This window comes from Papaver somniferum, chromosome 2 (assembly GCF_003573695.1).
Source record: "Papaver somniferum cultivar HN1 chromosome 2, ASM357369v1, whole genome shotgun sequence".
NCBI classification, from domain to species: Eukaryota; Viridiplantae; Streptophyta; class Magnoliopsida; order Ranunculales; family Papaveraceae; genus Papaver; species Papaver somniferum.
In genome coordinates, this window is record NC_039359.1 from 19,014,132 (window position 1) to 19,027,278 (window position 13,147).

The window sequence follows — 13,147 nt, forward strand, 5'->3', positions numbered from 1 at the left end:
GAGTTTGTGAACTGAAAACAAACTTATTCCGGGTACTTAAGTTTGCGTACCAGTATGCGTACTTAAGTTGGTTATTTTCTATAAACGATTATTCGTGAACTTAAACTTATATAAACTAAGGAATGCAAGTTTGCAAACCGTGGCTATAAAGTTCATGAATCGTTTCGAGTGAATCAAATCGTTTTTGCTTCGATTGTGTCTTGTATACTTCTATAAGATCTAAGCAATTGAACAACTCTCTAACTAGTTCAAATGACTGGTAAAGAAGAATATGGTTGATATGAAAGTGCTCATATGGCTAACCATTTGGTTAACTACTGTTGAACCAACTAAGTGTAAATGTTTGGGTACGGTTACACAAACCTAAATAAACGTGCATTTCATTTGTGTGTAACAATCTAAGTTTCGATCTAACGGTTGAAATACATTAGCTTGAATCTAATCAGGTTTTCATCTAACGGTGAATATTGAATGCTTTGTTACTAATCTAACATTGATTGCAAACCCTGATTTGAAAGACTATATAAAGGAGAACTCTAGCAACTGGGAAACCTAATCCCTACACTTCCTGTGTGATATTAGTTGTATTATATAGAGTCTATTCTCCTTTAACCTTAGTTTTCTACTGAGACCCTGTAGGTTAACGACTTGAATACTTCATTGGGATTGTGAATCCAGACCGATACTATGTTTCTTGTATTTGTCTTGTTGTTTCTATCGTACTAAGTACAATCGTAAGATTGGCTTGAGATTGATTTCTCCGATAGGAAAGATATAAAAGAAGTCACAAACATCTTCGTCTCATCGTTTGTGATTCCGCAATATCTTCTTTCGCCAGTCGATTAAGATTACTGTGAGGTGATTGATAATACTGAGCTATTCTTCGGGAATATAAGTCTGGTTTATCAATTGGTTCATGTTCACCTTGTTTTATCAAAATACGGAACAAAAACTCGTAGGTATTTCTGTGGGAGACAGGTTTATCTATTATCGTATACTTTTCTGTGTGATACAGATTTGTTTATTAAAGTCTTCTAGTTTGGGTCGCAGCAACTCTTAGTTGTGGGTGAGACCAGCTAAGGGAATCAAGTGCGTAGTATCCTGTTGGAATCAGAGACGTAAGGAGCGCAACTGTACCTTGGATCAATGTGAGATTGATTGGAGTTCAACTACAGTCCAGAATGAAGTTAGTTTGTAGTAGGCTAGTGTCTGTAGCGGCTTAATACAGTGTGTATTCAATCTGGACTAGGTCCCGGGGTTTTTCTATATTTGCGGTTTCCTCGTTAACAAAACTTCTAGTGTCTGTGTTATTTATTTTCCGCATTATATTTTGTTATATAATTGAAATATCACAGGTTGTGCGTTGAATCAATCAATTGGGAAATCCAATCTTTGGTTGTTGATTGAAATTGATCCTTGAACATTGGTCTTTGGTATCGTTCAAGTGATTTCTCTTGTATTCAATTATTCTCGCAGATTTCTATTTGCTTGAGTAAGTATTGAATCGAGAAAGTGAGATATAACTCTTTGATATACTTTTATTAAGATTGAGTCTGACTGTTTAGTTGATTCTCTTAAAAGTATATTGGAGTTAGTCCATACAGATTGCTAAACGAAATATTGGGTGTGGTTGTTAGACCCCCGCTTTTTGAATTGGTATCAGAGCAGGCAAACACGTTTAAAGACCTTACAAGTCTGTGTTTGTAGCGATCTGTATCTATGGACAAGAGTACTATCTCTGATAAACGCATCACCAGAAATAAAAGTCATGTCTCGACTGTATCTATTAAAGAGAAATATTCGCCAATCTCTAATATAGACGAACCACGTGTTCTGACGAGACAGATAGACACTGACATGTGTTGTACCGATTACCCTTCAAAAGAGTATATCTCTATTAATGTAAGGGAAACATCTGAAGAAAGTGAACTGATTCTAAATCTTGTTAGAATCCAAGCTGATAGATTTAATCGGTTGAAAAGCCATGTTAATGTTCTTCTTAGTGTAGTAAGAGACTGCAATTCCAAAAACGCTGAAGTTCAGTCTTCACGTATCCTACTTGAGGAACGCCTTGAAAAGGATGTTTCGGAAATTGAACATCGCTTGAATAAACTCTCAATTCAAGGATGTTTCAAAAAGTCCCCTACACCATCTACTTCTCTTGAAACCAAAGGATCTCCAGTTTCAGAAGTAAAACTGGAATCCCTTCCTATTAAAATGGATGTGCCCGCAATCTCCATTAATCAAGGATGTTGCACATAAAATGGGGGGAAGAAATCCTCAAACGATGATGTTAAGACGAAACCTTCTAATCACCCTCATGATCAGAAAGTATGTCTCTTTTGTGATTCAAAAGGGCCCGTTGAATAACAATTTCATTGTTCAACTTCAACACACCTTAGACTTAATTCTCAAAGGTGTAACTGACATTCGTATGTCTAAACCAATTGGTTTTCGTACTTACCCTGTGTATGCTACCAAGAAAGTCAGTTTAATGAGTTCCTTGAATGCTCAAAAGAATAACATACGTCTTAACAAAAATCGTCTAAGGAAAGATCAAGTCTTTTCTTCTGTTAAAAGAGGAGATAACATTACCTTTGATGTGAACAAATTCCCAGGAGAAAGGAGCAAAAATGATGATATGAGAAATAACCTGAAGGAGATAATTGAAGGCTATAAACAAATTGTCAACAGGTTGTCAACCTCATCAAGTCAAAATTCTTCTGGTAAGAACTCAAACTATGTCTCATATTTTGATGACAATAAGGTTCATGATAATTTTTCACATCAAAAGAGATTCTTTCCTAGACTTGAAGGGAAAAAGAAACTCAACCATGAACTTCGTTCATCTAATGAGCTGAGAGCTCATTCTTGTGCTAATTAATCACAAGGGTTAAGAACTTACTCATAAAAATCATGTTGGGTAAGTTGTGTTAATAATCAGGTATACTTCTGTCAAAATTGTTTTATGTTTAGTTGAGTTATTTTCTTATCGTTTATATCTAAACTATTGGCTACAGACAAATTTCCTTAAGTATTAGCTGTGTCTAATGAGGTTCTTTGTTTTGCCTTCTCGTTTTCGAAGAAGTTTTTCTTTGCAACTATGTTGTCTGCTACTCTTGTGCTCTAAAATTGTTTCTCTTCTGAGATATAAAATTTATTGAGCCAAAAATCTTGTAATAATTTTCACATAGCAGAAATTCTCTCTTGTCATAAAATTACGACCGGTTCCGTACCTTTGTTGTTGGGTCAATATTGTGTTCGTACGAGTACCCGTGTTACTGTCACGAATCAATTTTTAGAAACCCTAAAATTTATCTTACCTAAGAAACCATTTAAATACCAAAACCCTTGAGTCTCCTAAGTATATTCTGGGATTTTTTGTGGCCTGTCAAGAATGTCTTCTTCTAACTCTAGCGGTTTTGCAAAAAGGTTTCTTGACAAAGGTATTGGTTTCGAGTCCAAGGGAAGGAAGAAAAGAACCATAATAGAAGATGATCATCCTAATGCCTCATGTTACTATGCCTATACACATCAGGATGTTGAGAATGAGGATATGTTTCTACTGAAGTAGTTCATGATTTTCTTAAATATTTTGAGGAAGCCAAAACTGCAGCTTGTTGATACTTTGAAGAGTCTTGATGTGTTAAGAACTGAGTTGAAAAAGGTTACTTCTGACCTTGGTCTCATAAAGACACATGTTAAAGATCTTCTCAATAAGGATATCTTCTCTGAAGAAGCAGTAGATGCTGTCAATCACAAGCTCAAAGACCTCAAGGCTCGTGAGGATTCCGAAACGTCTATTTGATTTCAGTTCGTGTTCGGTTTAAGAGTCTGTCCTTGTTTATTTGCTTGTGGTTTTTATTTTTTCTAGGAAATATTCTTATGAGAATTTTATTCTTGTATTTTTTAGGAAGAATAACTAATTTTTGGAATAGCCATTATTGTGATTACACATAGCTATGTCCAATGTTTTCATCTTCATGTTTTTAGGTTTATTTGTTTAAATTCTAAAAAGTTGTTTGGAAGATGATTTTTTTACAGTATTAATCTTTATGGTTTTATATATTGCAATTTATTATGGGATATGGGTGTTTGCGTCCATGAACTATGATTGTCCCATACCTTGTCAAAAGTGAAGTCTTTCATATGTCGATATGCATGTATTGATAAAAGAATGAATGAACTTTTGACATTACAAAAGTTTTAAGCCTATTGTACGTCGTTATGCAAATATTGATGGAAGATAGGATGAACTTTTTTTTATGAAGATTATGTCTATTGTATGACATTGTGCAAATAGTGATGGAAAATAGAATGAATCCTTGTCTATTCCGCAGTATTGATCTTCCCTGATCCATATTTTATGTATATACTGTGCGGCTCCGTAAGTTCTCTTATGTTGAGCATTTCTTATTAAATTAATCATGGGTTTACTTGTGGTTAATTTAATTGAATATTTTTTGGATTCAAATTCATATTCATATGTGATTTGTTATGTCCAAAGAAATCCTTATTTTCTTATGAAAGTAAGGTCTCTCTTGTTGTTCTTTCGGGAATGACATTTTATGGGGGAGAGTTCTTAATTGAACTTGCGCTTAATTGCCAAATCTTTTTGGGGAGTGCGGCTGTGGAATATTATAGGGGTTATCTTGTATCTTTATAAACTCCTTGATGAAAGCATTTAGTTTCGGCAATATGATTGCATCTAAAAAGTTGATATGTGCTTTCTTTTGGTCATGAAATGTCTCTATGAAAATTTCATTAGGATCCCACTAGTTTTCGTACCTTTGCCAGTTTTATTGACAAAAAGGGGGAGAATTAATGTGTAGTTCACACTACAAGTACATATGGTTTTCGGATCATTATGTAAGGGGGAGTGGTTTCCATGTGAGATGGAGTATTGACTAATGGGGGGTGATACATATCACCATAGTATTTTTGTCAAAGTTGTGGTATAATTGAACTTTGATGTTGTCTAATAATACTATGACATTGTGTAACAATGATTGAGAATTCTTGTTTTCTCATTGTTATGGCTACGGATTTTCAACAACGATGATACTAAACTTACAACCTTTGGGATTATTGGAGTACTTGGAAGTGACGAAGATTTCGAGTAATGTTGAAGAACCAAGAAGATCAGGCATGTGGAAGAGAAGCTACAAAAGTTTATTTATCTATTTTTGTATTCCATATGTATTGATAGTTTTTCCATTAAAATTGACCAAGGGGAGATTGTTAGAGCACTGCTCGGTCGAACTCGCATGCGTTGCTATCTCAAGCATGTTTGTCAATGTTAGTTATCAAAAATATAAGTCTTGATTTCTAGTATACTTATAGCTAAGTCTCGGACTAGGATATAAAGTGTAGTTGAGCTCAAGACTCCATGGAGATCATCATACAAAGACGAAGAACTAGTCAAGAAACTGGTGGAACTTCATCGACTAAAAGTTATGTGGAGACTTGAACTTATATATCACTCAAAAGTCTATCTACTCTATCTCATATCTTGAGACAAAAGTCGTTTTGCTATATAGACTTTGATTATACACATTTGCTATTTCGAGCCGAGTTTATCTCGCTTATCAATTTCTCGAAATATGTGTTGGTAAGATTTCGCTTTGGCCAAGTTCATCTTTACTAGTGACGAAAGTCATATTAAGTTTCAATTACTTGAAAATTGCTTTGACGAAAAAATAGTGTGTGAACAACAACTCTATAACGTCCTCTAATAATGTTTCAATGATTGCAATGAGAGTTTAGATTATATAACCATGATTGGATATAAATATTGTCTGGTAACCCATACGTGTATAAGTCCTTATTCCTTGAACCAAAGTATGCGTACTTTGCTGCTCAGGAAAACCGGAACTAGAGTCCGCGTATTGTCGGAAGTTCACATCCTGTGAATTTCTGCTGGAATTTGTGAACTGAAAACAAACTTATTCCGGGTACTTAAGTCCTTGTACCAGTATGCGTACTTAAGTTGGTTATTTTCTATAAACGATTATTCGTGAACTTAAACTTATATAAACTAAGGAATGCAAGTTTGCAAACCGTGGCTATAAAGTTCATGAATCGGTTCGAGTGAATCAAATCGTCTTTGCTTCGATTGTGTCTTGTATACTTCTATAAGATCTAAGCAATTGAACAACTCTATAACTAGTTCATTTGAGTCATTTGAACTAGTTATGGTAAATAAGAATATGGTTGATATGAAAGTGCTCATATGGCTAACCATTTGGTTAACTACTGTTGAACCAACTAAGTGTAAATGTTTGGGTACGGTTACACAAACCTAAATAAACGTGCATTTCATTTGTGTGTAACAATCTAAGTTTCGATCTAACGGTTGAAATACATTAGCTTGAATCTAATCAGGTTTTCATCTAACGGTGAATATTGAATGCTTTGTTACTAATCTAACATTGATTGCAAACCCTGATTTGAAAGACTATATAAAGGAGAACTCTAGCAACTGGGAAACCTAATCCCTACACTTCCTGTGTGATATTAGTTGTATTATATAGAGTCTATTCTCCTTTAACCTTAGTTTTCTACTGAGACCCTGTAGGTTAACGACTTGAATACTTCATTGGGATTGTGAATCCAGACCGATACTATGTTTCTTGTATTTGTCTTGTTGTTTCTATCGTACTAAGTACAATCGTAAGATTGGCTTGAGATTGATTTCTCCGATAGGAAAGATATAAAAGAAGTCACAAACATCTTCGTCTCATCGTTTGTGATTCCGCAATATCTTCTTTCGCCAGTCGATTAAGATTACTGTGAGGTGATTGATAATACTGAGCTATTCTTCGGGAATATAAGTCTGGTTTATCAATTGGTTCATGTTCACCTTGTTTTATCAAAATACGGAACAAAAACTCGTAGGTATTTCTGTGGGAGACAGGTTTATCTATTATCGTATACTTTTCTGTGTGATACAGATTTGTTTATTAAAGTCTTCTAGTTTGGGTCGCAGCAACTCTTAGTTGTGGGTGAGACCAGCTAAGGGAATCAAGTGCGTAGTATCCTGTTGGAATCAGAGACGTAAGGAGCGCAACTGTACCTTGGATCAATGTGAGATTGATTGGAGTTCAACTACAGTCCAGAATGAAGTTAGTTTGTAGTAGGCTAGTGTCTGTAGCGGCTTAATACAGTGTGTATTCAATCTGGACTAGGTCCCGGGGTTTTTCTATATTTGCGGTTTCCTCGTTAACAAAACTTCTAGTGTCTGTGTTATTTATTTTCCGCATTATATTTTGTTATATAATTGAAATATCACAGGTTGTGCGTTGAATCAATCAATTGGGAAATCCAATCTTTGGTTGTTGATTGAAATTGATCCTTGAACATTGGTCTTTGGTATCGTTCAAGTGATTTCTCTTGTATTCAATTATTCTCGCAGATTTCTATTTGCTTGAGTAAGTATTGAATCGAGAAAGTGAGATATAACTCTTTGATATACTTTTATTAAGATTGAGTCTGACTGTTTAGTTGATTCTCTTAAAAGTATATTGGAGTTAGTCCATACAGATTGCTAAACGAAATATTGGGTGTGGTTGTTAGACCCCGGCTTTTTCAAAGTTGTAGATTCTGGAAAACTCAAGTAAGAACTTAGAAGCACGTAATAATAATCTGAATAATTGTGGATCCTCAAAGTTTTGGGTCACAGAGTTGATCAGAATGAAAGTGGTGGTCATTCTTAAGCAAATGTGCCGATTCTAGTCTCCTGAAATAATTAGACTTAGTCTCAAAACTTAATAACTGAGATATTTGAAGCTCATACGTTCCCACAATTGGAAGAAAAAGTTTTGATGGTAAAACAAAATAAATCTTGGTATTATCACCTAAGTAAACCACATCAACCAGAGGATATATTGCTAACAACTGAACTTCTTTGTGGACATCATTAGGTTCGAGAAAACGTGTATGGAGATACTATTGTAAAATGGTTCAACCACATATGTCATCTCCCAAGTGAGAGATCTTTCTAAGAGTTAAAGGTAAAGCATATGGAGAATGATAATCACCCCCAAACTTAGAGTTTTTGGTGTCTCTAGATAGACTAGTCACAATTTTGCTAATTTCTAAATTGTCAGATTCCTTAAAATGGTCAATTGCTTCTTCTAGGTTATAATCAGATGGTGCATCCTCACTCATATTTAAAATATCTACGAGTATATCTTCTTTTTCTAAAACTATTGTTTGTAAATCGTTGGACTCCAAAACAATATTCTCAGGTTAAACCCATTCCTCTGAACCATCACCGGCTTCATAACAATGAAACGCTTTTGTAATAACTGAACTTCTTTGTGGACATCATTAGGTTCGAGAAAATGTGTATGGAGATACTCTTGTAAAATGGTTCAAGCACATATGTCATCTCCAAAGTGAGAGATCTTTCTAAGAGTTAAAGGTAAAGCATATGAAGAATGATAATCACCCCCAAACTTAGAGTTTTTGGTGTCTCTAGATAGACTAGTCATAATTTTTCTAATTTCTAAATTGTCAGATTCCTTAAAATGGTCAATTGCTTCTTCTAGGTTATAATCAGATGGTGCATCCTCACTCATATTTAAAATATCTACGAGTCTATCTTCTTTTTCTAAAACTATTGTTTGTAAATCGTTGGACTCCAAAACAATATTCTCAGGTTAAACCCATTCCTCTGAACTATCACCGGCTTCATAACAATGAAATACTACATAGTCTAAAACAACGATAGCTCTAGTCAAATCTTCTTCCTTTTGTATAAATGTATAATCATTAAAATGATTAGAATTTGAACCATAAATAAAAATATCTTGATGAAGCTCAATTGGAGTAACAAATTCCTGATCATTATGCCTACATATTTCGTATTCTTCATCAGCACTATCCTCATCATAATCATTATAACATGAAGATGGTCGAATCTCATCTAAACAAGTTGTGTTGCCAATTCTAACCTCGTCATCTTGATTATGTGAATAACTATCCTCATTTTCAAGGGAAATATTGGATACACTATATTAGCAATTTGTTTTAAGCAATACTCATTATTGCAGTTGTTTCCTTCACAAATAATTCAATCTTATATGTCCATTCAATTAACCGCTTGAAGTTCTTCTAAAGGAGGAATACTCATTGTGGCAGTTTTTCATTCAGAACTAAGTCATACCTATGTGACATCTCAGTTTTTTCATTCATGATTTCTTCTGGAGGAGGAATACTCTATGTTGCATTTCTTTCCTTCGACCCTAACTAAAACCTACATGTCATTTCAGTTAACCTCTTCTAGAGAAATAGAATGATCATAAAAAATAATAGGTTGCAATTGTTTGATTGAATCCTCCAAAGACAGGAAACTAGTACTGTAGTGTATTTCTTATTTTCTTGTTTGTATAACCGGTGCGCGTGCAAATAGTAATTGGGCTCACCATGGTATGAGCCATAACCTTCAAAAGGTTGGTGTTGGTCCAAACCATTATCCACAACACTATGGTCATAGTAAGAATAATGTTCGTTTTGAAACTCAATCGGATATTCATTATATTGGTTATCGTAATACCAGTTCGACATTCTAACTGGAAAATAATTCTAAACAAGCACAAACAAGACTAACTCGACCAAATCAAACATACTGAATCTAGCAAACAAAAAACGTGATTGCGCTCTACTTGGATTTTTTTTCTAGACAACTTCTAAATTTTACTTTCCCTGGCCATTTCCCCAGACCCAAACAGGTGCAGCACCCCAAGCGGCCCAACACCCCCAAGTAGAAAAGAAAGGCTACCTTCAATTTCAGATCATCTCTTATTTCATTTGTAAATCAAATCCTCACAGCAATTCTGGAAAACAGATCGTTCAATTCAAAATTAGCTCCTTCAACCAAACTGTGTAATCCTCAGGGGACTGTTGGATTCGTGAAGTTTTAATATCAATACCTAGATTCTTCTTTCAAAGTTCAATGAATAGGTGGACTAAAAGGGTTTCGACATAAGACACCGCTGAAACAAAGAAACCTTAAATTGGTTAATGGGAGGCGTTGGCGGATTTATATAGGATGAAACAGTTGCATTGTAGTTACAACACGATAGTTGGTGCTCTTTGTCGAGTTGGGAAGTTTATAAGTGAGGGTTATTACAGTGCTGCTGTTAATGAGATTGACAGGGCTGTTGAAATGATGTGCAAAATGAAGTTGATGAATCATGGGATACCCACAACAACGTCCTACACACTGATCATTCATGCTCTGTGTGACGCTAGAAGGGTGCTGGAAGCACAAGATTTTATTGTTTTCGGATGAACGATGGAGAGGGATCCAGGAACTGGTCAAATTAGGTGTAAACAAAGGACAGATGCCTGTTTAAGGGATACAGCCTTGAATCTAACCTTGAATCATTTTATGAACTCTGGTAAAAAAAAATCCAATAATTCTATTGATTGATTAAAAATTGTTATGCATATGTAAAGTTTTCTATATCCCTTTTGTTAATCAATGTCTCTATACACGGAGATTTTGATTTATTGATGTAATAGGCTTTATTCATCCTCATCACTATATAAGTTTGTCATCATTGAATTCAAGTCATCTCATCTATAGATTCGTTTATGCTGTAGGTTTAAACTTTCACAGCTTAGTGGCCAATGGATTGAACACAACCCCTGCTGGCATATTATCAAGCACTAATTTCTTTTTAAGTTCCACAGTGGGCATACGTTTGTTATATTGATGAATAACGTATCAATAAATGAAGGGAATTAGGTATGCTGGCTTACACAAATATGCAAGTGTGAAAAGAATGATCAGATTTTAGTAGTGGTCGTTCTTGGGTCCTACAGATAACTCACCCTTGATTCATCTTTTTTTCTCTTTCCTTCTTCGTTTGTTCATATAACTTGATCCACCTTGTGGTATTAAATTGCTTTTAGAACTTTACACTTTTCTGCATCTAGTTATCTTGATTTTCATCCAATGCAGCACATTGTGACAGAAAATATATAGTCTCTTAACTTATCTCTAAAGGTTACATATCTTAAAAACTTGAATTATAATTCAAGAAAAAGATCATAATCAATATCTTGACTGTTAAACACTTTCATCTATAAAAGACCATTTACAATCTTAACTTTCTATTCAACACTGACTTAAAAGAAAATGAAGCTAAACCAATTCTCCACATCATTATTCTTTCTGATATTACATCTTCTGTTTCCTGGTACTTTATTTGATATGTATAACAATTTCTGTAACTGCAGTTTTTTTTACTTCTTTTAGCATTAGTTTTCAATGTTTAATAGATAGAAATATTTCCCCTTGGGTTGTTTTCAACTTTGGCAACTTATTCTGTATGAAATGACATTACAGGTCATGCTGAAGGAGATGCAGTCACATTCCATGTGCGCAACAAATGCACATTCCCTTTATGGCCAGCAACTGCCTCAAATGTAGGGCATCCGATAATAGCTGATGGCGGTTTCTTTCTTCCATCAGGCCAGACAAAACGCATCCAAGCTCCCCCAACATGGAATGGACGGATATGGGCAAGAACTGGGTGTGACTTCACTTCTACCTCTAACACGAAACCTTGTTGTCAAACTGGTGACTGTGGAGGAAAAATCGCTTGTAATGGGAACATAGGACTGCCCCCTGCTACCCTTGTGCAGGTAAGTAAGAGCGTGAAATGAGTTCATTGTTAGTCTTAGAATATCTTTTGACGCAGTTTTTTCGTAAGCAAAAAAGAACCCCCGCCAAGAGAAGCTAGACTTGGTCCATAACTGGTCCCTGTCTTGTTTTATGTTGGTATCTGACTGGTTCAGAAATGCTTCCATATTTGTTATCTTTTCTTGATTATTCTATTTCATTAGGAGTTAAATACAAGAACTAAATTTTAGGCATCTGGAATCCCAAAAGGGGGACACGAAAGAAAATCATCCAGGTTCTGGTTCAACGTATTTGAGTTTTTGAACTGGGACCTGGGGATCCCAATATTTTATTGCCAGCTTTGATCCTAAATTAGTTAGAGAGCCCAAACCTAAAAACTACCTGATATGCTGATACACATCATATTGTAATTGGATCTTCCAGTAGTGATCCTCGTACTTTTCGATGACTCCCCCACTAGTATATGTTTCTTACATGGGAAATTTTGACAGGTTACCCTGCAACCAGGTAACAAACCTAGTTTCTATGATGTAAGTTTGGTTGACGGCTACAACGTCCCAATCTCCGTCTCTGCTAAATCAAAGGCTTCCAATTGTTATATTGGCGGATGCTTAAAAGATCTGAACAAGATTTGCCCACAAGAGCTTCAAGTGTTAAATGGCGACAGAAAGGTGGTAGCTTGCAAAAGTGCGTGTTTGGCATACAATGTTGACATATTCTGTTGCAGAAATGCTTATGGAAATCCTAACAAGTGCAAACCAAACATGTATTCCAACATGTTCAAACATGCTTGCCCGTCTTACTACAGTTATGCTTTTGATTCGCCTCCGCCATTGGTAAGTTGTACCTCTAACGAGTATATCATAACTTTCTGCCCTGACGGATGGGGTTCTGAACACGTTTCAGCTTAGTTCAGCAGGATAGGGTCTCATGACTCTCATGCCCGACTTGCCATTGAACTTCAAGCGATTTAGGCAACTTGAGTTCTAAACTACCCGTCATGTTTTGTATTTTGTGTTTTAGTCGATGTCTTAAATAAAGTAGGAAATACCAATAGGTCCTAGTAAAGGACCAAACGATATTTTCCCCTTAAATAAAATAGTTCACAGCAACTTACTTTATATGTTGCAACTGTTGTTTTATATACGCAGTACATACACTCGTTATTTACCATACTGTACATTGTTTCATTCTCCTAGCAACACGTCTGATTGTTATTTTCCGTTAAAACTTCCATCGAAGTTCGGGTTTTGCTCGGAAAATGGACATGAGCTTTTCAGGAAAATGAGACTCAAAATAGTAGAAGAAACTCTTGTTTTAGAGGATTTAAATGCTTTAAAATGGCAGAAAAAAGAACCCATTCCCATGAAAGCTTCACTTTTTTTTTGTTCTAATTTCTTATTCCTTCACAAATCCTCTCAGCCTATTAAGAAATCCTATACCGCTGGTGGTCTGCAATTTTTATTGATTCAATTTTTTCTTTGTTTTGGT

General features: G+C 35.2%; 1 protein-coding gene across 2 annotated transcripts; it reads left to right on the forward strand.

The window, feature by feature from the left end:
- Nucleotides 1–9,825: 9,825 nt before the first annotated feature.
- LOC113347073 (thaumatin-like protein) lies at nt 9,826–12,798 on the forward strand. Of its 2 annotated transcripts, none has more exons than XM_026590656.1 (3): nt 9,826–10,406; nt 11,360–11,658; nt 12,148–12,798. In XM_026590656.1, exons 1-3 carry the CDS (start codon nt 10,301–10,303, stop codon nt 12,565–12,567), a joined length of 825 nt encoding a protein of 274 aa, XP_026446441.1. In that variant the 5' UTR covers nt 9,826–10,300; the 3' UTR covers nt 12,568–12,798. The 2 variants fall into 2 exon arrangements, with proteins under 2 accessions (XP_026446441.1, XP_026446442.1); XM_026590657.1 differs by lacking the exon at nt 9,826–10,406 and adding an exon at nt 11,112–11,210.
- Nucleotides 12,799–13,147: the final 349 nt, after the last annotated feature.